General features: G+C 39.9%; 1 protein-coding gene across 1 annotated transcript in view; it reads right to left on the minus strand.

Moving 5' to 3' along the window:
* The window catches only part of LOC126340484 (translation initiation factor IF-2, mitochondrial), an 85,734-nt gene that overhangs the window by 38,970 nt on the left and 22,479 nt on the right, over nucleotides 1-24,285 (minus strand). Inside the window, exon 9 of the mRNA XM_050001694.1 lies at nucleotides 1,791-1,995. Coding sequence (XP_049857651.1) covers nucleotides 1,791-1,995 — 205 coding nt within the window. The remainder of the gene's footprint in view (nucleotides 1-1,790; nucleotides 1,996-24,285) is intronic.

A 24,285-nucleotide genomic window follows, 5' to 3' on the forward strand; every position in this document is an offset into this window, starting at 1 on the left:
GTGGTCTTTTCTTTTCCTCTCTCTCTGCATTCTAGTTAGCTATAGGAGAATGGTTGCCTTTCCCTTAATTTACGTAATTCAAGTTTTTTCCCCTATTTTTAGGGGTGATAGAAGGAAGGAAAGGAGGAGGAGGAGGAGGAGGAGGAGGAAAGAGAAGAATATACAATAAAATCTTTGACTACCTGCTTCAATTCAGTAACAAAAGATTAAAGTGATGATAATATCCAGATGAACTGTGCAGAAATCATTACCACAATTGGGAACTCAAATTAGATAATGGACTGAATTTTAGACACCTGGGAATCTGGTTACACAGCCACAAAAATTTGAAGTTGGAAACACTGGATTATAAATGAATTGTGAGCTCCCTTGAGTAAGACAATTATGCCCTTACACTCTTCAGCAAAAACAAATCAAGATGTCGAATGTACTAATAATTCCAGTGATTTTACATTAAACTGAGATCTCGATCCACCGAAAGATGAATAACAAGACTTAATACTTTGAAAACTTGCCAAAGGATAAGGACAAGACGATTTATGTGTTCAGGGCACGCCCTAATGTCTTCAGGGCAAAGGTGTGCTGATGGAAGAATTTGAGGAAAGGTGTTTGTGTAGCAGATGACAGATGCATGATGTAACAGTTGGATGAAATTTTGAAAGACACAATGTAATTCGGAGGGGGAGAGTAGGCTGAAGATAACTGGATTTATTTTAAGTTACAGAACAAAGATTATGAGAGCAACATATAATTACAACTCCTCAATAAATGGTCAATAATATTAATGAAAGAGTACATATTAATCATATACATTTTAAGAAGATTCTTAGCACAGTGGTTGACAGCGGAGCAGTATAAATTGAAACCAAATGGCCTCAGTTGTTACTGAACACTATTTCACACATCAACTTCAGCTAGTGGATGACACTGTGTTCAGTGTGTCTGCAAGTTCCTAAATCAAATTAGTTGCAAATACTGGTAAGTGGTTGTCCTCTGTATATCGTCATAGTCACAGGGTGACGTTAGCACGAACATAATATGTCAGTGTATCAGCACAAGGTGAAATTAAGATTGGCAGCGATTGAAAACACCTAAATATTGGTCTGAAGTAATACATCAGGTTCAGAATTCTATCAGAACGCCTACAGTTGTCAACTTTAATGCCAAGAGTCTTTCTAGACTGAATGTTAATAGTAACTCACAACAAAAAAGAGAATCTATTATCTTTCATTCTGGTCTCACATGAAACAGTTATCTGTCTCACTCCTCAGCAAATGATCTTACAGTCCTGTTCTAGATTTAATAATGACACTTTCACAGAGCTGAATGCTTTTTGTTTCCAGAAACTACAATGGTCCTAAGAAATACAAATAAAAATGGACATATATAATAAAGATGAATTTTTAGAAACAGAATACTACTTTACCACTTAATACTCAAACTTAGTGTAAATCCTGTCTTGTTATCTCTGGTTGAATAATTAATTCTTAATAATATTTCACTGACTTATACTCTGTCACAGACATTTTCTTTAAATATCTGTTCCCTAGTGATTATCTTTTAAAGAAAGGTGAGAGTTAACTGAAATCTCATGTTTTACTAGTATAAAGAGTTGTCAAATTACAGTTACGATGAGTTGCATCTCTGATAAATATTATCCATGTGATGTGAAGCAACTGATACTCTATATCTTCTGTGCCTTCATATTTGTAGAAGGCTTTAAGCAATTAGATATACTGACTAGAGCTTTTGGTACAAATATTCAATGACACCATGAATAAAATATTTACCTCAGACTCAACTTCAAGAATTTCATCCCCAGCTGATGGAAGTTCCCTCCAGCCCAAGACTTCTACTGGTGCTGATGGTGGTGCTTCATGCACTGGCTTTCCCTGGTCATCAAACATAGCTCTTACTTTAGCCCATGCTGTACCAGCCACTAAAACTGTTCCCTTCCTCAAAGTTCCTCTCTTCACAATTGCTGTTGAAAGTTTTCTGTTGAATGCAAAGCAGATTAGAAACTAGCTTTCACAAATATAATACCTACAGCACAACAACAAAAATGAAAACCTTTATCTTAAACTTGTTTATGATACAAAGTTCAAGCCGCAAGACGCAGTCAATACCTTCGCTGCGCAGTGCCGATGGTACTGTTATCGACGACTGTGCCGCTAAAGGGGAGTTATTGAACGCAGTTTTCCGAAATTCTTTCACCAGGGAAGACGAATGGAATATTCCAGAATTTGAAACACGAACATCTGCTAGCATGAGTTTCTTAGAAGTAGATACCTTAGGGGTTGCGAAGCAACTCAAATCGCTTGATACGGGCAAGTCTTCAGGTACAGATTGTATACCGATTAGGTTCCTTTCAGATTACGCTGATACTATAGCTCCCTACTTAGCACTCATATACAACCGCTCGCTCACCGATAGATCTGTACCTACAGATTGGAAAGTTGCGCAGGTCGCACCAGTGTTCAAGAAGGGTAGTAGGAGTGATCCATTTAACTACAGACCTATATCATTGACGTCGGTTTGCAGTAGGGTTTTGGAGCATATACTGTATTCAAACATTATGAATCACCTCGAAGGGAACGATCTATTGACACGTAATCAGCATGGCTTCAGAAAACATCGCTCTTGTGCAACGCAGCTAGCTCTTTATTCGCACGAAGTAATGGCCGCTATCGACAGGGGATCTCAAGTTCATTCCGTATTTCTAGATTTCCGGAAAGCTTTTGACACCGTTCCTCACAAGCGACTTTTAATCAAGCTGCGGAGCTATGGGGTATCGTCTCAGTTGTGCGACTGGATTCGTGATTTCCTGTCAGGAAGGTCTTAGTTCGTAGTGATAGACGGCAAATCATCGAGTAAAACTGAAGTGATATCAGGTGTTCCCCAGGAAGCGTCCTGGGACCTCTACTGTTCCTGATCTATATAAATGACCTGGGTGACAATCTGAGCAGTTCTCTTAGACTGTTCGCAGATGATGCTGTAATTTACCGTCTAGTAAGGTCATCCGAAGACCAGTATCAGCTGCAAAGCGATTTAGAAAAGATTGCTGTATGGTGTGTCAGGTGGCAGTTGACGCTAAATAACGAAAAGTGTGAGATGATCCACATGAGTTCCAAAAGAAATCCGTTGGAATTCGATTACTCGATAAATAGTACAATTCTCAAGGCTGTCAATTCAACTAAGTACCTGGGTGTTAAAATTACGAACAACTTCAGTTGGAAGGACCACATAGATAATATTGTCGGGAAGGCGAGTCAAAGGTTGCATTTCATTGGCAGGACACTTAGAAGATGCAACAAGTCCACTAAAGAGACAGCTTACACTACACTCGTTCGTCCTCTTTTAGAATATTGCTGCGCGGTGTGGGATCCTTACCAGGTGGGATTGACGGATGACATCGAAAGGGTGCAAAAAAGGGCAGCTCGTTTTGTATTATCGCGTTATAGGGGGGAGAGTGTGGCAGATATGATACATGAGTTGGGATGGAAGTCATTACAGCATAGACGTTTTTCGTCGCGGCGAGACCTTTTTACGAAATTTCAGTCACCAACTCTCTCTTCCGAATGCGAAAATATTTTGTTGAGCCCAACCTACATAGGTAGGAATGATCATCAAAATAAAATAAGAGAAATCAGAGCTCGAACAGAAAGGTTTAGGTGTTCGTTTTTCCCGCTCGCTGTTCGGGAGTGGAATAGTAGAGAGATAGTATGATTGTGGTTCGATGAACCCTCTGCCAAGCACTTAAATGTGAATTGCAGAGTAGTCATGTAGATGTAGATGTAGATCTTTTTGCACATAGTATATTTCAGATAAAATTCTGAGCTATGTACTGAAGTCCCTCCTGAGAGTTGTCAAGAGTCATTTTTATATGGAATCAAACATCAACAGTAAATGTAATTTTGGTTCTCTTTATACAAAAAATTCTGTACACATTGTAATTTTACATGACCAATGGATAGAGCAGCTCAAATTAGCTTGGTGGAATAGTCGAAGCAATTGATGGTGAAGGCCAAAATATATAACACACACACACACACACACACACACACACACACACACACACAATGTCCCCCTAAGAGTCATCACACACATTTTATCTAGTGCTTTGGCAGATGGCTGCAATTTTGTTTTTGCAACGTGTACCTGGATTCACCCCAAATAAATACTGCAACTGTTCATTATGTCTTTCATGTGACACCCAGTGTCGAAAGAAAGTGTTGGTCTGTATTGCATTATGAACAAAATTATTTTTAAACCAGAATTTTACATGCCCATTTCACAGAGCGGTCCCAAATTAGACTAGCGAATTATTCATTTTACCAATATGTATTAACAGGGATTTTAAAATAAAAATCAAAAACAATACTCCAGCAGTGATTGGGCAATGTTGCTGCATGGCAGTAGCAGTCAGCATGGGCCAGCATACTGCTCAGTCGCTGCTGGATTACTGTTTATTCTTAGTGTTTTAGAATTGCTGTTAATAGATGCTGATAAAATGAACATCATACTAGACTAACCTGGGACTGGTCTACTGATTGGGTATGCGAAATTCTGCTTTAAAAAATCTTTTTTTTCATAAATAGAAAGAAATCAATGTTTTCCATCAACAATGGGCTTGTGATGAGCAATATTTGGTTGGGCTGACTCCAGCTAGACTTTGCAAAAAATATATCACAAATATCTGCCCAAACACCAGAAGAAAAGAATCTCATTACCCTTAGGTGGGCATCATAATGGGAAATACCATGGGCATACTGGCCTGATTTCCTGTGAACATGTTTTCCAATTGAAAATACATTTGGAAATAAGAGAACAATTGCATGTGATAACTCTATGGAGAGCTCACCATACAGAAAGCAGAACTTGCCAAATGTCATGATTAAAAGTATAGAAAAATTTAACTAAAACTATACATAATAAAATGTCATCTAATTTACATAATACACTATTTAAAACTGTTTTGCGTGATTTCACACACATACTTGTACATCTCTCCATGTGCGCTTGCTCACATTCAATGTAAATAGTATTTATCACCATAACTGCTAAGTACTGGCAAAGTTGTTTGTGCACTGTTATACAATTATTAAATTTTATAATTTTCATCAGTGTTTTGTGCTGTTTGTGATGAAATAACGATTTAATAAACTTTTAAAAATGTCGGCTCACTGTGTTTTTTTAGAGTTTTCTGTGTGTTGAAGTCGTTTAGAAAATTCATTCTCTAGTTTTCAGCTGATGTTTCTTATTGTTTCTGGTGAAATATTTCGGTAAAATCTTCATTCACTGTTTTAACTTTGTTGAGTGTTCCAGTGGCAGTTTGAATTTTTGGTTTTAGCTAATACATTTTGTGAAGTTTTGCTTGTGTTGGTATTAATTGTGGTGCAGTAGCTTAATAGAAGTTGTTGCTGTCTTACTAGAGAGATAATTTAGAGATTGCTATTGTCAGTTCTATAAATAGTTCTACTGGTGTAACTGAACTTAGGCAACATAGGCATTTAGTTTTTTTCAGTAACTGTAAAATTTTACCATGGGTAAGAAGTATGGATGCTGTCATAGGTTTGTGAGTAGTGGGTTATGGTGTGGGATTTGTTCAAAGTATTTTGAGGGGAATGCAGTGGGGAAGCCAGTGGGCACTCTAGCGAGATCCTTTCCTGGGAATACAGAATCTGTAGTAGAAATAAGTTGATAGAGGAGCAGGAGCATAAGATCTGTGTCCTTCAGGTACAGTTTCAATACACAATGGAGGAACTAGGTAAGTCGAGGTGGGTGAAGGGTGCTGGGGAATGGGAACTGGCAGTTGGCAAGAAGTCAGCTAGGAGGAAGAGGTATTCAGATAGTTGTACTTTGTGTATATGCAATAGGTTTGACCAACTGTTGGAGTTTAGTGGACAGGAGCCTCTTGTAGGTGTTGGTGTAGGTGTAGGTGTAGGTCTAGGAAACATGCAGCAGTTCTCAGCAGTTAGGAGGCCTAAGTCAGCTGCAAAGTCGAACAGAAAGAAGAAGGTTCCTGCTGATAGGTAGTTCACACAGTAGAGGTGTGGGCCAGCAGTTGCAGGAAGTGTTGGGGAGTGAATACCACGTCACCAGCATTGTGAAGCCTAGTGCAGGGTTGGCTCAGGTGACTGGCAGCATAGGGGAGTTATGTAGGAATTTTACAAAAGAAGATCAGGTAGTGATAGTGGGTGGAGCAGGAAATAGCCTTGATAGGGATGGGGAATATGATGTAGGTGATGACCTGGTAAAGATAGCTACTCAAACTGGTGGCACTGATGTTCATTTCATGCAACTGTTTCAGCGTCATGATAGACTTCATCTTAATGAGGCTGTTACATGCGTTAACATGGGGCTGGAGAAGGCACTGATGGCAGAGGGCATGGGTCACATTGCAGTTGTGCCAGTTGAGTCTATCAGTAGATAGGGTTTCACTGGGCACGGTCGGCATTTCAATAGCTATGTGAAGGGGAGGCTGGCAAAGCTTATAGGTGACAATGTAGTGTGTGTGTGTGTGTGTGGGGGGGGGGGGGGGGGGGTCATGGAAAAATTCCTGTAGCAGTTGGTGTTAGAGCTGCACCTTTTATTAGGCTGAAGTCAGTTGATATGTATACCTGCTTAAAGGAAGTCCTTATAACTAAGGAATCACCTTCAGAGGACATCATGTTTCCAAGTAGAGAAGGAATTAGCATATTTCATAAAAATATAAGGGGTATTAGATATAAAGAAAGTGAACCGCTTATGGATGTTGGCTCTGAAATTATTGGTATATAGAAGCACCACTTAAATAATTTGACAATTCAGAGGCTTCCTTTACCAGGATACAGATTAGATGGCTGTTTTTCAAGGAGTTCCTTTTGGGGTGGCAGAGTAGCCATGTACGTAAAAAATAAGCACAGACATATCATAGCACTGCACCAAACAGATACCTGAATGTTGTGCAGAAGCAGTTGAATGTAAAGAAACTAAACTTCTAATTGTTGTTGTTTGCACTAACTAACACTAAAAGCCTTTTTTACTGAAACAAATGTCACATGTAATTACAAACTTGTAGGAAAGTTAATCCAATGGCAATAAAGGATTTTTTTTAAAACTCATCAAGGAACAAGAGAAGCAGGATGTTTATAATGCCAATAACATAGATGACAAATATAATGCTTTCCTTAACATATTTCTCATACTCTTTCAGAGTTGCTTTCTATTAGAATATTCTAAACAGGGTACCAGCAGTAAAAGGCAGCCTGGGTGGCTGACTTGTGGGATAAAGATATCATGTAGAACAAAGTGAGAATTATATCAAAATGTTAGAATTAGTCACAATCAAGCTACAGTTGTCCATTACAAACAGTATTATAAGGTGCTTAAAATGTTATTAGGAAGACAGAGTGTATGTGGTGTGCAAATAGAAAATCTAATTCAGAGGATAAAATTAAAACCATATAGTCAGTTGTGAAGGAAGTGTCTGGTCAGCAGCACAAGGTCGATGATATAAAGTCAGTTTGCAGTAAAAATATTTCTGTTACTGATAAATCAAATATATGTACAGTATTTAACAATTATTTTCTGTGCATTGCTGGTGAATTAAATAAAAATTCAATTTTTACAGGGAATCATATAACTCTCTTGGAAAATACCTTTTCGAGACTGATGTTTGAAATACTCCTCTTTGATACTGACAAGGGGGAGATTGAGTCAATAATTAAATCACTGAAGACTAAGGACTTGCATGGATATGATGGAGTGACTAGTGGAATATTAAAGTACTGTGCTCCATATGTTAGGCCTGTACTTAGTCATATCTTTAATGGTCAGTTTCCTGAACGATTAAAGCACTCAGTAGAAAGGCCGCTTTATAAAATGGGAGAAAGAGATAATGTACACAATTTTAGACCTATTTCTATGCCATCAGTGTTTGCTAAAGTTATTGAAAAGGCTGTGTACATAAGCATAGTTAATCATTTTATATCACATAATTTGCTAATGAATGTACAGTCTGGATTTTGATGTCGTTTAATGACTGAAACTGCTATATTCTCTTCTCTCTATGAGGTACTGGATGGTTTAAAGGAAAGGTTTCAAACACTAGGCAATTTTTTTTTTAATTTAACTAACGTGTTTGATTGTGTTGATCACAAAATATTGCTCCAGAAGCTGGACCATTACAGAATATGGGGGGAGTAGCTCACAATTGGTTCCCCTCTTACTTTAATAACAGGCAGTGTTGTGAATGGCTGTGATGTGGGATCTGAGTGGAGTACGGTCAAATGGGGTGTGTCCCAGGGATCAGTGTTGGGGCCACTCCTGTTCCTCATTTATATAAATGACATGCCCTCTAGTATTATGGGTAATTCTAAAATATTTCTGTTTGCTGATGATGCTAGCTTGGTAGTAAAGGATGTTATGTGCAACACTGGCTTGGTTTCATGGCTTGTAAAAAATAAACTAATGCTAAACCACAGTAAGACTCAGTTTTTACAGTTTCTAACACATAATTCAACAAAACCCAATATTTTAATTTCACAGAATGGGCATATGATTAGTGAAACTGAAAAGTTCAAATTTCTAGGTGTTCAGATAGATAGTAAACTGTCGTGGAACACCCTTGTTTGAAGACTAAATGCTGCCATTTTTACTATTCAAATGGTATCTGAAGTAAGTGACCGTTTGACATTAATATTAGTCTAATTTGCCTTTTTTTTGCTTGTATTGTATAGCATTATATTGTGGGGTAACTCTTGCGATTCTAAAAGAATAGTTCTGGCTCAGAAACAGGCAGTTCGGGCAATAAGTGGTGTTAAGATCACGAACCTCTTGTCGACCCCGTTCACTACCCTGGGTATTTTGACACTGGTCTCTCAATATATATATATTCTTCACTGTCGTTTCTTGTTAACAATATCAGCTCATTCCCAAGAATAAGCAGTGTTCACTCAGTTAATGCTTGGCATAAATCCAACATGGATTTGGATCAGACTTCCTTCACTATTGTGCAGAAAGGTGTGCAGTTCACTGCTGCAACCATTTTCAATAAGCTACCACAATAATTCAAACATCTTAGCAGTAATCCACGTTTCAAACATCTTAGCAGTAATCCACGTGCTTTCAAATAGAAATTGAAGAGCTTTCTCATGGGTCACTCCTTCCATTCTGTTGAGGAGTTTCTTGAAAAATTAAGCTGATTCTTACGTTATATTGTTGACTGTGTTTACTGAAACTTATGGCTTGAAATTTTTGGGTTCACAAACATTTTATTTTTATCTGTTATTGCTTTTATGTTGAAATTTCACATACTGACAAGTTCCATGGCCTTGGAGATTTGCTCCTCGTCCTACGGAATGTGGAGTGTAAATAAATACACTGATGGTGACCTCACCAACTGTGACAGAGGAAAGTACAGTTTGTTTCTAAATGGACTTAATAACCTTGAGCATTAATACAAACTTATTCTTACATCTTACAGACTTAGTCAAGGAGTAATTTTATTGGAAAATGGAAAAACATTGACTGATGTAATCCATTAGTACCAAATCACATCACTGCAAGCAGTAATGACAGTCTTAGTAGAGATAACTACCTTGTATGTTCACTGTATGTTTCGGTTTAAAGAATCAGTCTGCGAAAACTGTCCAAAGTAATTTTCATACTACGTACAGTAAAGATCACCCCAATAGCACTAACATGGCATAAGTGTTTTCTTACTACTGGAGTGGAGATCAGCAGCAGCAACAGCAGCAGGAGGAGCAGCTTATGTTGTATACACTGTTTAGTGTAGTGGAATTCTAACTTATTTTTGAGAGGACTAGTGTTTACTAACTGATTAAGTGTTTTGCATAAATTTTAATGGATATCTTTGTGAGGCAACTTTCTCGGGTAGCTCTCTGCTGTCTGAAGTGCCACATATGTGACTCCATTTAAATCTCATGCTAAAAACAGTGTATAGTTTGGATCAGTGTGAAAGAGTTTGCATATTTATTTCTTGCAGCAGCTTTTGTGTTACGTAAAGTTTCTAGCAAAATGTAACTGTTGATACATCCATTTCAGTAGATAAATTTATTTCTGTTTTACGTGCTTGCAGAGAGAACTCTGCAGAGCAAATTTTAGTGTTTCTTTATTCTGCTTGTTTATATTTTGCATAGATAAGAACCTTTCATATTTTGCATAAATAACAACCTCTGTAGAGCCACAGTCGCTTTTCTTTTGTGGGAGTCTACACTTTCTTGGTTACTCCTGATTGCTTTGTATTTCTTGAGATTTTATTCCGTTTATTGTTATTTTTATGCAGTCCAATATGGATAGGGGACTGTGCTAGATGTGAGCAGACACAAGGAGAATTGGCTGCTGTCCATAAACAGTTGAAAAGTGCACTGGTCGATGGGCTTCCTGTTATTGCTCAAAGCTGTGGTGACGCTGGGATGCAAGTGACAAGAACTGTAACATCTTGGTGCCACTGGAACCCCTTGGTGATCTGATTGTCACTGCATCTTCTGATGCACAACATCTGATCAGTCCATCTTCACTTGAATGTGAATGGCAGAAAATGGTGGGTTCATGCATCACATCCAGTGTTGGTAATATTTCTGAGCCAGCATGGGATGCCTTCCTGTTGTGCTGGCAGCCAATTTTCCTGCCCAGTCTAGACAAGTTCAGTGGGTGGGTATGATAGTACTTGAGAGCTCCAACAGTAGGCAGATAATGCAATCAGTATATTTGCTAGGCATCTTGTCCAAGATGTGGAGGAAGCCCTGCAGGCGGCTAGTGAGTGCAATGGGTGCAACTGGCTGTAAAATAGTCACATATGTAGGCATTAATGATGCCTGGGGTTCTATTTAGGTTCTGAGGCCATTCTCAGTTCATTTTAGCACATGGCTGCATTAATGAAAGCAACTAGCATCACACACAGGGTTCAGGCTAAGCTGACTATTTGTAGCACCCTACCTCAACCCAAGGTTGACATCGGTCCTCTGGTTTGGGGTTCAGTGGTAGATCTAAGCAAGAGGCTCAGATGATCCTCTGATGGTACAGGGTGTGAATTTCTCAACCTCCGTTACCGAGTGGAGAACTGTAAAGTTCCCCTTGTTAGGTCAGTTGTGTACTACATCCAACAAGCGGCTACTACAGTTGAGGAGTAAGTGCCTGCCAAAATCAAAGATACATAAGCCACAAATTCTCAGAGGATGCTTGGAAGTTAAGGATCAAAGGAAGGTAATTGGATGCCTTTATAGCCCACATGGGTCAGGAGCTGTAGCGGTAGAGTGCTTCAGAGAGAACTTGCAAAATATTGTTAATACCTTTCCTGATCATGCCCTTGTAATAAGGGATGACTTGAACCTGCCAGGTATAGATTGGAAGAGGCAGACTTTCAAAAATGGTGCCAGAAACATTATTTTGAATGTCTTGTCCAAAAATTACCTCAAGCACATAATTAGAGAACCAACTTGAGAAGGTGAGGTCTTGGAGTGTCTGGCAACAAATGGACATCAACTTATTGGATCAGTTAATAAAGCGGAAGGTGTCAATAATCATAAGGCTGTGGTAGCAAGTATGACTACTGGTATTACAAGGAATGTAAAGAAAGGAAGAAAAATATTTTTGCTTAGCAAGAGTGACAGGGTGTAAAGTGAGGAGTATCTGGGTAGTCAACATCAAATACTCAATGCCGAAGATGTGTACAAAATTCAAAAGTATAATTCAATATGCCTTAGGCAATTATGTTCTGAGCAAGGTCTCAAGGGACCTACTGCAGTTAATAGCAGTGTTAGAAAATTGCTACAAAAACAAAGAGAGCTTCGTCACAGATTCAAGAGGAGTCAAAATTAGCAGAGAAACAAAAGCTGAAAGAAGCACAAATGACTGTAGGAGAGCAATGAGAGTAGTGTTCAATTACTTTGAATGTAAAACTTTCTCAACCGATCTGACACAATCCTGAAAGGTTTGATCTTTCTTAGAATCAGTACAGGGTTCAAAATACTCTATTCAGTCACACATTGACTATACAGGCATTGAAATGGAAAATAACCATAAAAGATCAAAATACTGAATTCAGTCTCCTGAAACAGTTTCACCATGGAAGACAATAATACAGTCCCTCCTTTCAACCATCATATGAATCAAATATTGAGACAGCTGACTGAGGAATAGGAAAGCAACTACAGTCCATAAGTAACGGAAAGGCATCAGGACCAGATGAGATATCTGAACGATTATACAAAGACTATGAGAAAGAACTTTGTCCCCTTCTAGCAGCAGTTTATCATAATTTGCTGGAGCAACAAAGGATACCCAGAGACTGGAAAAAGCGCACATCATACTCGTTTCCAAGAAGAGACACAGGACAGATGCACAATATTATATGCCTATATTGTTGACGTCGATCTGTCATATAATAATGTAACATGTTTTATGCTAAAAAATTATGATGTTTTAGCAGAATAGAATTCTCCTCTATAAAAAATGGATTCCGCAAATAAAGATCATGTGAAACTCAGATCGATCTGTTCCTCCATGAGATCCACAGCACTGTACACAATGGTGCCCAGGTCGATGCCAGGTTCCTCGACTTTCGGCAAGTATCTGACACTGTTCCACACTGCTGTTTAGTGAAAAAGATATGAGCTTACCGAGTATCTGACTACATTTATCACTGGATACAAGATTTCCTTGCAGACAGCACTCAACATATCACTCTTAATGGAACAAAATTGACAGATGTAAAGGTAATATCTGGAACACACCAAGGATGTGTGATAGGACCTTCACTGTTTACAATGTATATAAATGATCTAGTAGAAAGCATCGGAAGCTCTTTAGGACTGTTAGTAGATGATGCAGTTATCTGTAAGAAAGTAGCAGTGTCAGAAGACAGTACTGCTTTGCAAAATAACCTACAGAGGATTGACAAACGATGCAGGTTCTCACAGTTGACTCTGAAAGTAAATAAATGCAACATATTGCGCATATACAGGGAAAAAAAATCCACTACTGTCCAACTAAACTATTGATGACAAACTGCTGGAAACAGTGTCTACCATAAAATATCTAGGAGTAATTATAAACAGCCACCTCAAATAGAAATACCATGTAAAACAAGTATTAAGGAAAGCAGAGGCCAGACTGAGATTCATAGGAAGAACCTTATGGAAATGTAACTCATCCATAAAGCAAGTGGTTTACAAGGCATTTGTTTGACCGATTGTTGAGTATCAAACATTGGAAAATCCAGGATGGAATGTAACAATATTATGAAAACGAAAGTTACTACTCACCGTAGAGCAAAGATACTGAGTCGCAGATATGCACAACAAAAAGGCTGTCACAAATAAAGTTTTTGACCAGTAAGACCTTCATCAAAAATAGATAAAACACACACACAGACACACACACACACACACACACAGACAGACACACAGACACACACACACACACACACACACACACACACACACACACACACACAAACTGCAGTCTCTGGCAACTGAAGGTACACTGCAAGCAGCAGCACCAGTGCTTGATGGGAGGGTATATTTTGAGAGGATGGCTAGGCTGTATGGAAGGGACTTCTTCATATGGAATGGGCAGCAGTTGTTGAAGTGGACGTATTGGAGATGGTTAGGAGATTTGATGTGGATGGAGATACTTATGTAACCATCTTTGAGGTGGAGGTCACCATCTTGGAAGGTGGCTTGTTGGGTTGAGTAGGACCAGGTGAAGCAAAAGGGGGAAAAGTTGTTGAGGTTCTGGATGTCCTCACATCGATCCAGATTGCAAAGATGTCATCAACGAATCTGAATCAGGTGAGGGGTTTAGCATTCTAGGTGTTTGGGAAGGATTCCTCTAGATGGCTCATGAAGAGGTTGGCATAGTATGGTGCCATGCTGGTGCCCATAACCGTACCCTGGATTTGTTTTTAGTTAATGTATTCAAAGGAAAAATAATTGTGGGTGAAGATATAGTTGGTCGTGTAACTAGGAAGGAAGTTGTTGGTTTGGTATTCGTCAGGCACTGGTAACGGTACTGTGCAATAATGGTAAGGCCATGGGCATTAAGGATGTTAGTGTAAAGGGAGATGCCACCAATAGTGATGAAGGGTACCATGTGAAAAAGGGACAGTAAAGAAAGGACAACAGCCTCAACGGGTGCGGGGCAAAGTCAGAACATGCGGGGACCAAGCTGCAATCGGTATTGTAATTGTAAACTGTCGAAGCTGCATTGGTAAAGTACCGGAACTTCAAGTGCTGATATAAAGCACCGAAGCTCAAATCGTTATAGGTACAGAAAGCTGGCTGAAGCCAGAGATAAATTCTGCCGAAATTTTTACAAAGGTACAGACGGTGTTTAGAAAGGATAAATTGCATGCAACCGGTGGTGGAGTGTTCGTCGCTGTTAGTAGTAGTTTATCCTGTAGTGAAGTAGAAGTGGGTAGTTCCTGTGAATTATTATGGGTGGAGGTTGCACTCAACAACCGAGCTAGGTTAATAATTGGCTCTTTTTACCGACCTCCCGACTCAGCAGCATTACTGGCAGAACGACTGAGAGAAAATTTGTAATACATTTCACATAAATTTTCTCAGCATGTTATAGTCTTAGGTGGAGATTTCAATTTACCAGATATAGACTGGGACACTCAGATGTTTAGGACGGGTGGTAGGGACAGAGCATCGAGTGACATTATAATGAGTGCACGATCCGAAAATTACTTTGAGCAATTAAACGGAGAACCGATTCCTGGAGATAACATCTTGGACCTGCTGATAACAAACAGACCCGAAATTTTCGTCTCTGAATGTGCAGAACAGGGAAACAGTGATCATAAGGCCGTTGCAGCATCCCTGAATATGGAAGTTAATAGGAATATAAAAAAAGGGAGGAAGGTTTATCTGTTTAGCAAGAGTAATAGAAGGCAGATTTCAGACTACCTAACACATCAAAACGAAAATTTCTGTTCTGACACTGACAATGTTGAGTGTTTATGGAAAAAGTTCAAGGCAATTGTAAAATGCGTTTTAGACAGGTACGTGCCGAGTAAAACTGTGAGGGATGGGAAAAACCCACCGCGGTACAACAACAAAGTTAGGAAACTACTGCGAAAGCAAAGAGAGCTTCACTCCAAGTTTAAACGCAGCCAAAACCTCTCAGACAAACAGAAGCTAAACAATGTCAAAGTTAGCGTAAGGAGGGCTATGCGTGAAGCTTTCAGTGAATTCAAAAGTAAAATTCTATGTACCGACTTGGCAGAAAATCCTAGGAAGTTCTGGTATTACGTTAAATCAGTAAGTGGCTCGAAACAGCATTTCCAGACACTCCGGGATAATGATGGCATTGAAACGGAGGATGACATGTGTAAATCTGAAATACTAATCACCTTTTTCCAAAGCTGTTTCACAGAGGAAGACCGCACTGCAATTCCTTCTCTAAATCCTCGCACGGACGAAAAAATGGCTGGCATTGAAATAAGTGTCCAAGGAATAGAAAAGCAACTGGAATCAGTCAACAGAGGAAAGTCCACTGGACCTGACAGGATACCAATTCGATTCTACACAGAGTACGCGAAAGAACTTGCCCTCCTTCTAACAGCCGTATACCGCAAGTCTCTAGAGGAACGGAAGGTTCCTAATGATAGGAAAAGAGCACAGGTAGTCCCAGTCTTCAAGAAGAGTCGTCGAGCAGATGCGCAAAACTATAGACCTATATCTCTGACGTCGATCTGTTGTAGAATTTTAGAATATGTTTTTTGCTCGAGTATCATGTCGTTTTTGGAAACACAGAATCTACTCTGTAGCAATCAACATGGATTCCGGAAACAGCGATCGTGTGAGACCCAACTCGCTATATGAGATGCAGGCTCCCAGGTAGATGATATTTTTCTTGACTCCCGGAAGGCATTTGATACAGTTCCGTACTGTCGCCTGATAAACAAAGTAAGAGCCTATGGAATATCAGAGCAGCTGTGTGGCTGGATTGAAGAGTTTTTAGCAAACAGAACGCAGCATGTTGTTATCAATGAAGAGACGTCTACAGACGTTAAAGTAACCTCTGGCGTGCCACAGGGGAAGGTTATGGGACCATTGCTTTTCACAATATATATAAATGACCTAGTAGATAGTGTCGGAAGTTCCATGTGGCTTTTCGCGGATGATGCTGTAGTATACAGAGAAGTTGCAGCATTGGAAAATTGTAGTGAAATGCAGGAAGATCTGCAGCGGATAGGCACTTGGTGCAGGGAGTGGCAACTGACCCATAACATAGACAAATGTAATGTATTGCGAATACATAGAAAGAAGGATCCTTTATGGTATAATTATATGATAACAGAACAAACACTGGTAGCAGTTACTTCTGTAAAATATCTGGGAGTATGCGTGCGGAACGATTTGAAGTGGAAAGATCATATAAAATTAATTGTTGGTAAGGCGGGTACCAGGTTGAGATTCATTGGGAGAGTCCTTAGAAAATGTAGTCCATCAACAAAGGAGGTGGCTTACAAAACACTCGTTCGACCTATACTTGAGTATTGCTCATCAGTGTGGGATCCGTACCAGATTGGGTTGACGGAGGAGATAGAGAAGATCCAAAGAAGAGCGGCGCGTTTTGTCACAGGGTTATTTGGAAACTGTGATAACGTTACAGATTAGTTTAACAAACTCAAGTGGCAGACTCTGCAAGAAAGGCGCTCTGTATCGCGGTGTAGCTTGCTCGCCAGGTTTCGAGAAGGAGCGTTTCTGGATGAAGTATCGAATATATTGCTTTCCCCTACTTATACCTCCCGAGGAGATGACGAGTGTAAAATTAGAGAGATTCGAGCACGCACGTAGGCTTTCAGACAGTCGTTCTTCCCGCGCACCATACGCGACTGGAACAGGAAAGGGAGGTAATGACAGTGGCATGTGAAGTGCCCTCCGCCACACACCATTGGGTGGCTTGCGGACTATAAATGTAGATGTAGATGTAGATCCTTACCAGGTGGGATTGACGGAGAACATCGAAAGGGTGCATAAAAGGGCAGCTTGTTTTGTATTATCACGTAATAGGGGAGAGAGTGTGGCAGATATGATACGCAAGATGGGATGGAAGTCATGAAAACAAAGACGTTTTTCGTCGCGGGGAGATCTATTTCTGAAATTTCAGTCACCAACTTTCTCTTCCGAATGCAAAAATATTTTGTAGAGCCCAACCTACATATGTAGGAATGATCATCCAAATAAAATAACAGAAATCAGAGCTCGAGCAAAAGTTTTAGGTGTTCGTTTTTCCTGCGCCCTGTTCGGGAGTGTAATGGTAGAAAGGTAGTATGATTGTGGTTCGATGAACCCTCTGCCAAGCACTTAAATGAGAATTGCAGAGTAATCATGTAGATGTAAAAGTGGAGAGTCAGTGGAGGAAAAGGTTGGTATTTTTTATATCGGAGGGTAGGTTCCAGGTAACAGGGTGAAGGTGTTAAGTCTACGAGAGCCACAATGGGGTGTCCTGGATGGTTCGGTTTATGGACTTAAGGAAGCACGTAGAAGGTAGGAATGCTGGGAGTGATAGGGGTGAGTACAGAGATGGGCTCCAGGGAGTCTTTTTACTTCTTTTCCCTATTCCCTCCCCCTCTCCACCTCTCTCCTGCCCAACATCTAAATTCTGACTGCACATAGTTGCCCTCTCTTCTCTCTAACTCATCCCTGTGCACTCCCCAACTGCACTTCACTGTCCACCACCCCTACCCTACTGTCCCTCCCCCCCTAGCCTCCTCCTTACCCCCACCCAGTCACCACTCCTAACATGCATTGGTGCTGCTGCTCGACATATGGCTTTAGTGGCCTGAGACTACAGCCTTGTGTGTGTGAGTTGTGTTTGCATATGAGTGTATGGGCGTGTGTTGTTTATTTTTGATTAAGGCCTTACCAGCCAAAAGATTTATTTGTGACAGTCTTTTTGTTGTGCCTATCTGCGACTCAGCATCTCCGCTATGCAATTCTGGAGTACTGTTCATCAATCTGGAACCCTTACCAGGTAGAACTGATAAAAGAGAGAGAGAGAGAGAGAGAGAGAGAGAGAGAGAGAGAGAGAGAGAGAGAGAACCCATGAAGATGGTGCATTTTGTTATAGGATCATTTAGTCAGTGCAAGAGCATTACACAGATGCTCAACAAACTCCAGTGGCAGACAATATGAGAGGTGTTGTGCATCACAGAGAAGTTTTCTTTCGAAATTTCGAGAGAGTACTTTCTGGGAAGAGTTGGACAACATATAACATCCCTTCCCCACATACAATGAGAAGATTCGAGAAATTAGAGCTGGTACAGAGATTAATGATCACTCTTACCCTGTGCCATTTGTGGGTGGAACATGGAAGGGGGGAACAGTTAATGGCACCAAAAGTACCCTCCATCCCACACTGTCAAGTGGCTTGCAGTATACTGATGTAGATGTAGACACTCAGTAACCCACAAAAAGTCTTCAGGTCAATTGTTTGTGGTTAAATATGTTGTAGAGTAAAAGAGGCAAAGCTGTAACAGTCCTACAAAAGTGATCTGGATGCATCTCATGAGCTGAGTGTTGTGTGTACAGTTGTCTGGTGTGTATTAAGAAAATATTTGCATCTCAATGTGCTCAAAGTAAGAATTTTGTTTTCCACCAATGTTGAGCCTCAATCGACATTATTTTTCTTAGTTCTCTCATGTTCCATTCTCAAATCTGACTGTACTAGGCATCTATGATGAATATTATTATCATCTAGCGAAACCTGTGTTAACTTTGTGTCAAGCTGTAGCAGTTGTGCACAGAGAAAGGTTGTAATCATCATGTTCCAGTTAGTAGGCCTGAAATGGCTAGTTCTTCATGAACTTTCTGAGGAAGAGAATGCACAGCTCTTAGAGCAACCTCAAAGTGAAAATGAGAGCAAACACAATTGTGAAGATAACAGTGATTCATTTGGAAACAATTCAAATGGAAATGACTATGAAAACAGCTCTCTATCCTATTTAAAAAAAAAAAAAAAAAAAAAAAAAAAAAAAAAAAAAAAATATTACAGGATCAAAAGTGTTGGATTGTAATGCAAATGTAAGTATATTTGAATGAAAGTGCACATTTTGTTTTAATGTATACCCTAATTGTTGATCAATTACCTCACTGTTTCCACAGAGACTTGTACTATTCTCTGTTGCTCGCCATTCAGGCCGTGGCTATTTAAATAAGAATGCACAGAGATGGCTGTGTCTGCATAACTGAGTGGAAAAGTTTAAGCAATAAAGTTAATCAACACAATCATGGGAAACATTTTAAAAAAATTCTTGATAAAAAAATTTAACAGTGTAGATCACAGGTAAAAAACATTAAGTGATGACTACTTCAGCTGATTATAGAGTCATCTTCAGATCTGAAATAATAACAGAAAATTGCTGTAACATAAGGTACAAGAAGGGATTACAGAATCATTAATAATACAGGGAAGAAGTTAAATACCTACCAATTATAAAAACATGCATAACATCTGCTGGTAAAATGAGCCTAAGACACAACTACAGTACAGTGGTTGCTCTTGCAAGAGCCAGATCGCACAAAATAATGACATATACCACTGAGATAAAACATTAGGTCTACAAGACCTAAGAAGTAAATAGGTGACATCAATACACAATAGAACATACGACCGCATACACCAAGCCAAAAATCAACCAAAACATTATGCACAGAAATGCTAGCGTGTCCAGTAGTATGTGGTCCCTTTTAGACCAAGCGTCTAAGCATTCTTTTGCAGGCCCACAAGCAAGAAAGAATTTCTGTCAAATATTAGGTCACTTGTCTCCATCCACAACGGATACTGCCTTGCTGATGGCACCTTATGTGCCGGATAGGCAGGCTGATGAGCTCTGAAGAAGCTGGGGGCTATGCTAACTGTAACATAGCTACTGCAAGGCCACACAAGCCGGAATGGTACCATCGGAGGGTCCCAGCAGGTGTCAGACAAAGCCCATCCCACACTATAGAATAGGTGGGGCTCTATAAACTAGGCTGTCAAGCCTCCTAGTGGAGCTCACTCCAAAATAGATGCTTCCATACATTTAGGAAACTGTTGGCCTCTAGGTTATTAATTAGACAGCTGAAACTGCAAATTTGTAAGGTCATGATCAGGCCAGTAGTAAACTAGGGATGTGAAACGTGGACACTAACCAGTACTGAAGAGTTCTGTGCAAGATCTGCAAGTAGCTCAGGATAACTACGGTTTCTAGAGATCTAGAATTAACATTGGCCTGGATCACCTCACACAAGGAGCTGACATTCTAAGAATAATAAAACATAAGAGGATAGGCTGGCTTGGACATTTCCTTAGGATGGATACTGGAAGGACAACTAAAAACATTTTTGAATGGACGAAAACAGAGAGAAAGGCCACGAAAGCGGTGGATAGACAATGTGGAAGATGATACAAAATCTCTAAGAGTCAGAGGATGGCAGAAAACTGTACAGAAGAGGGCAGAAGGGAAGAAACTTGTTGAAGAGGCTAAGACCCATGCAAAGTTGTTATGCCACGAGAAGAAGAAAAGAAGAAGATCACTTGTCTCCATGCTGCCTATGTCAGGAAAGAACAACAACTCTAGGACTTTAAGCAGTGAAAATATGCAAAGAATTTTGGAACACTGTTGTGACAAACCAAAAGTTAATACCTTTTGAGCACTGAGCAAGAGCAAAGTTTGTGGTCTCTTCTTTTTCCAAGACAAAACAATCCATGGTATAGTGTACTTAGAAATTCTGAAAAACTTGTAATCTAGCTGAGTGACAAGGCTGACCAAGAAGGCAGTTTAAATTTCATGGTAGATGGCAAACTGTAGCGCTACTTCACTGATCTCCACGATTTCATCACAACCGACCACTTTCCAGGCAAATGGTCTGGATGATGTGTACCAGTTGCATCACCCCAACATTCACCTAACACTAGAATCCATGTGGATCACTACTATCTGTGCAATATAGCACCATTTGCTTTCAGTGTGCACGCACATCCCTAATGTGACCAAACAGGTGTGTGCCCCATTAGATGCGGCTAAGGAAAAATGGTGGTTAGCTATATCGCAATGCAGCATGAACCTTTGCACACTGCAACTTTGCAGCCTATGAGCATCTGGGCGGCTTGCAAGCTGCTCAAATGGCTGTGTCATCAGGCAAGGTACTGTCAGTCATCTTCTGCAACATCCACCACAATGTGCAAAGCGTAAGTGTCCTCTCTCAGACATACCATAGCCAAGTGGACTCCATGCAATTGGGCACATCTTTGCAGTGCTCTATCTGACACCTCCAGAGGTTTTCTTCTGGGGATTCACCAATGATTTCATGTGTGTCACCCTTACTGGCATCTCTAGCACAGCTCAGAGCAAGAATCTATGATGCAACTGAATAAGTCACAACTGACATGCAACATCAAATTTGGCAAGATATCGACTTCGGATGGGATGTGTGCCACATATCCAAGCGAAATCACATTCAATGTTTTTAACTATAAAGTGAACACTTTATACACTTTATTAAACAATGACACCAAAACTAGTTTTCAAGTAGTATGAATATGTTTACATGAATTTCCTATGTTGTAAAGCCCTTCTACAAACACCCAGTATTTGACAGTACACTGTTGTGGTTTAGTGAGAGGCAAACATTTTGTGTCTGCTGTTTACATGTTTGCAAGCCATGGTCTGTATCACTCCTTACTTATTTTTCCATAACAATAACGAAAACATTTCCAAGATACCTTGTCACACATTAAAGGCCGAGCTTTGCCGCCAAAGTAATGACTTTCAGCAGAGTTTATTTCATTAGGAAATTATGAGGGTTACAATTCACATTACAAGTGATCAAAAATGACAATTTATCCATGACTGCGACTCAGTGTTAGGGAGTTTTTTAGGAAAATAAAGTGGGAATTATATTCACAGTGTAATGAATGCTAAATAGTCAGGGATGGGTATGGTAGTAGAACTTAGTGTGTTTGTTAATTGTATATTTTTAAAATGGTGGTGGTGGTGGAGAGAGAGAGAGAGAGAGAGAGAGAGAGAGAGAGAGAGAGAGAGAGAGAGAAGAGAGAGAGAGAGAGGGGGGGGGGGGGGGAGAGAGAGGGGGAGGGAGGGAGGGAGGGAGGGAGAGGGGGGGGTTGTTTCCAGTTTGTTGCATCCCAACCATACTGAGATGAAGAACAAAGTAATTATGATTGTTCTCAAGTATGTAGATCGACTAGGAGGATAGGGGCTCAGGAGGATGATAATGATTAGTTTTCTGTATATGAATACAATCTTAATTTCTAGTCACAGCTGCCTACATTTTCTCTCTTAAGACTCCAGATGATACTGCTATTTCCTGCATCACATTTCTGTTCACATGTATTGTGTAAGTGCATCCAGAAAAACAGATAAAATTGACTTCATTGCTTTCCGTCATAATTCAGCTAAGTAGTGCTCTCAAAGTAGCCTTAAAGGAAAGTTCAGAAGATACTATTCACAAAGACAACATGAGAGGTATTTCCGCTATTCGATTTGCACAGGTTTCCTTACTTCATATACAGTGGTACCCTTTGAACAAAATATGAGCATGAGTTTAACATGTAATTGGATTGTTCAGTTGTCTACGATACCTATTTGTCAATTGTACAACTTTCTAAATTACGGAGATTGGAGAGGGAACAGAACGCCAGCACAAAGAACCTAATATCTTGAATAGCTACAAGGATCTGACCAAATGTAATAATCCCATCCAATGGACAGATTACACTTATGCCCTTTGTTTCATAGGGCAATCACAAAAAGGTTTGCTATTTAGTCCATGCCTGGCAGCTCCCCTCTGTCATCAAAATCCTGGGAGTAAAAACTCCCTTTATCATATACTAGTACCAGCTACACAGTGGTTCCATCTCATTGAATTTCCATGTGTTAATAAACTGTGACTTGAGAGAGATGGGAAAATAATGAAGCCAGATGATGCACACAGCGGGTATCGTAATAGGAAATGTTATTTGAAGCAAAGGATTTCATAGGTTTATGCTACATTGTGTGTTGTGTTCAAGATAAAAATATTTCATCCATTGTTTATTGCAATTATGTGATAGCGAGCTACTGTGGCATTATCACGTAACAGTTCCATAGTACAAGGGGTCTTGCAACACGTCATGTTTACAGTAAATTGAATATTGCTCATCAGCCTGGGATCCGTTATCAGATTAGATTGATAGAGGAAATATGGAAAATCCAAAGAAGAGTAGGACATTTCTACAGGTTCATTTACTAAGCATGAGAGCATCGCAGAGATGCTCAGCAAACCTTAGTGATAGACACTACAAGAGACATGTTCTGCAGCACAGTGTGGTTAACCGAAGTCCCTAGGGCATATGTTTCTAGAAGCGTCCACCAATATACTGCTCCCTCCTTTATATATAGGGTGTATCAAAAAGGTCATAACTATTATGTGATTTGAGATATATGTGTGAACAACATACTGTAGGAAAGAGCAAACCCTCGAACTTTACACGGTTCCCGCTCAGTAGTAGCAGTGCACACCCATTTCAATTCTAAGAAAAATGGCGTCAGGACAACAGGAAGCATTCTGTGTTCTACATTTTGTGTAGTGCAGGTCAGCAATAACTGTTCATCATGACTTTTGTATTAGGTATGGTGTGGATCCTCCTACAGCACAGAGCATTAGACAATGGCATGAACAATTCCAAGAAACTGGTTGTTTGTGTACAGGCAAATCGCCAGGCCGTCCCCGAGTGTCTCACATAGATGTCAAACGCAACCACCATAGTTTAGCAAGGAGTCCCCAGAAAACCATTCACCGTGCAGCTCGACAGTTCAACATGCCCCTGATGTCCGTCTGGTGTGTGTTGTGTCAACGTTAACACATACCATACGAAATTGAGCTACTGCAAGCTCCTCGTGAAGATGACAAACGACAACATGTGGAGTTTTGTAATTTAGTTCTTCGCAAGATGGAGGAAGACACTTTACTTCCACACTTAAGTGTTTAGTGATGAGGCAACATTCCACTTAAATGAAAAGATGAATGGTTATAATGTGAGAATGTGGGGTACGGAACAACCACATGAAGTTGTACAACATGAGAGGGACTCTCCAAAATTTAATGTGTTTAGTGCAGTTTCACATGAAAAGATGTATGGTCAGTTTTTCTTTGCCAAGAACTCTATTACAGGAAGCACATATTTCAGTATGCTTCAGAACTTTCTTTTCCCACAGTTAGAGACTGATTTGAATAATTTCATCAACCAACAGAATGGGGCACCGCCACACTGGCATCTGGAACA

Source organism: Schistocerca gregaria, chromosome 1 (genome assembly GCF_023897955.1).
Source record: "Schistocerca gregaria isolate iqSchGreg1 chromosome 1, iqSchGreg1.2, whole genome shotgun sequence".
Classification (NCBI taxonomy): domain Eukaryota; kingdom Metazoa; phylum Arthropoda; class Insecta; order Orthoptera; family Acrididae; genus Schistocerca; species Schistocerca gregaria.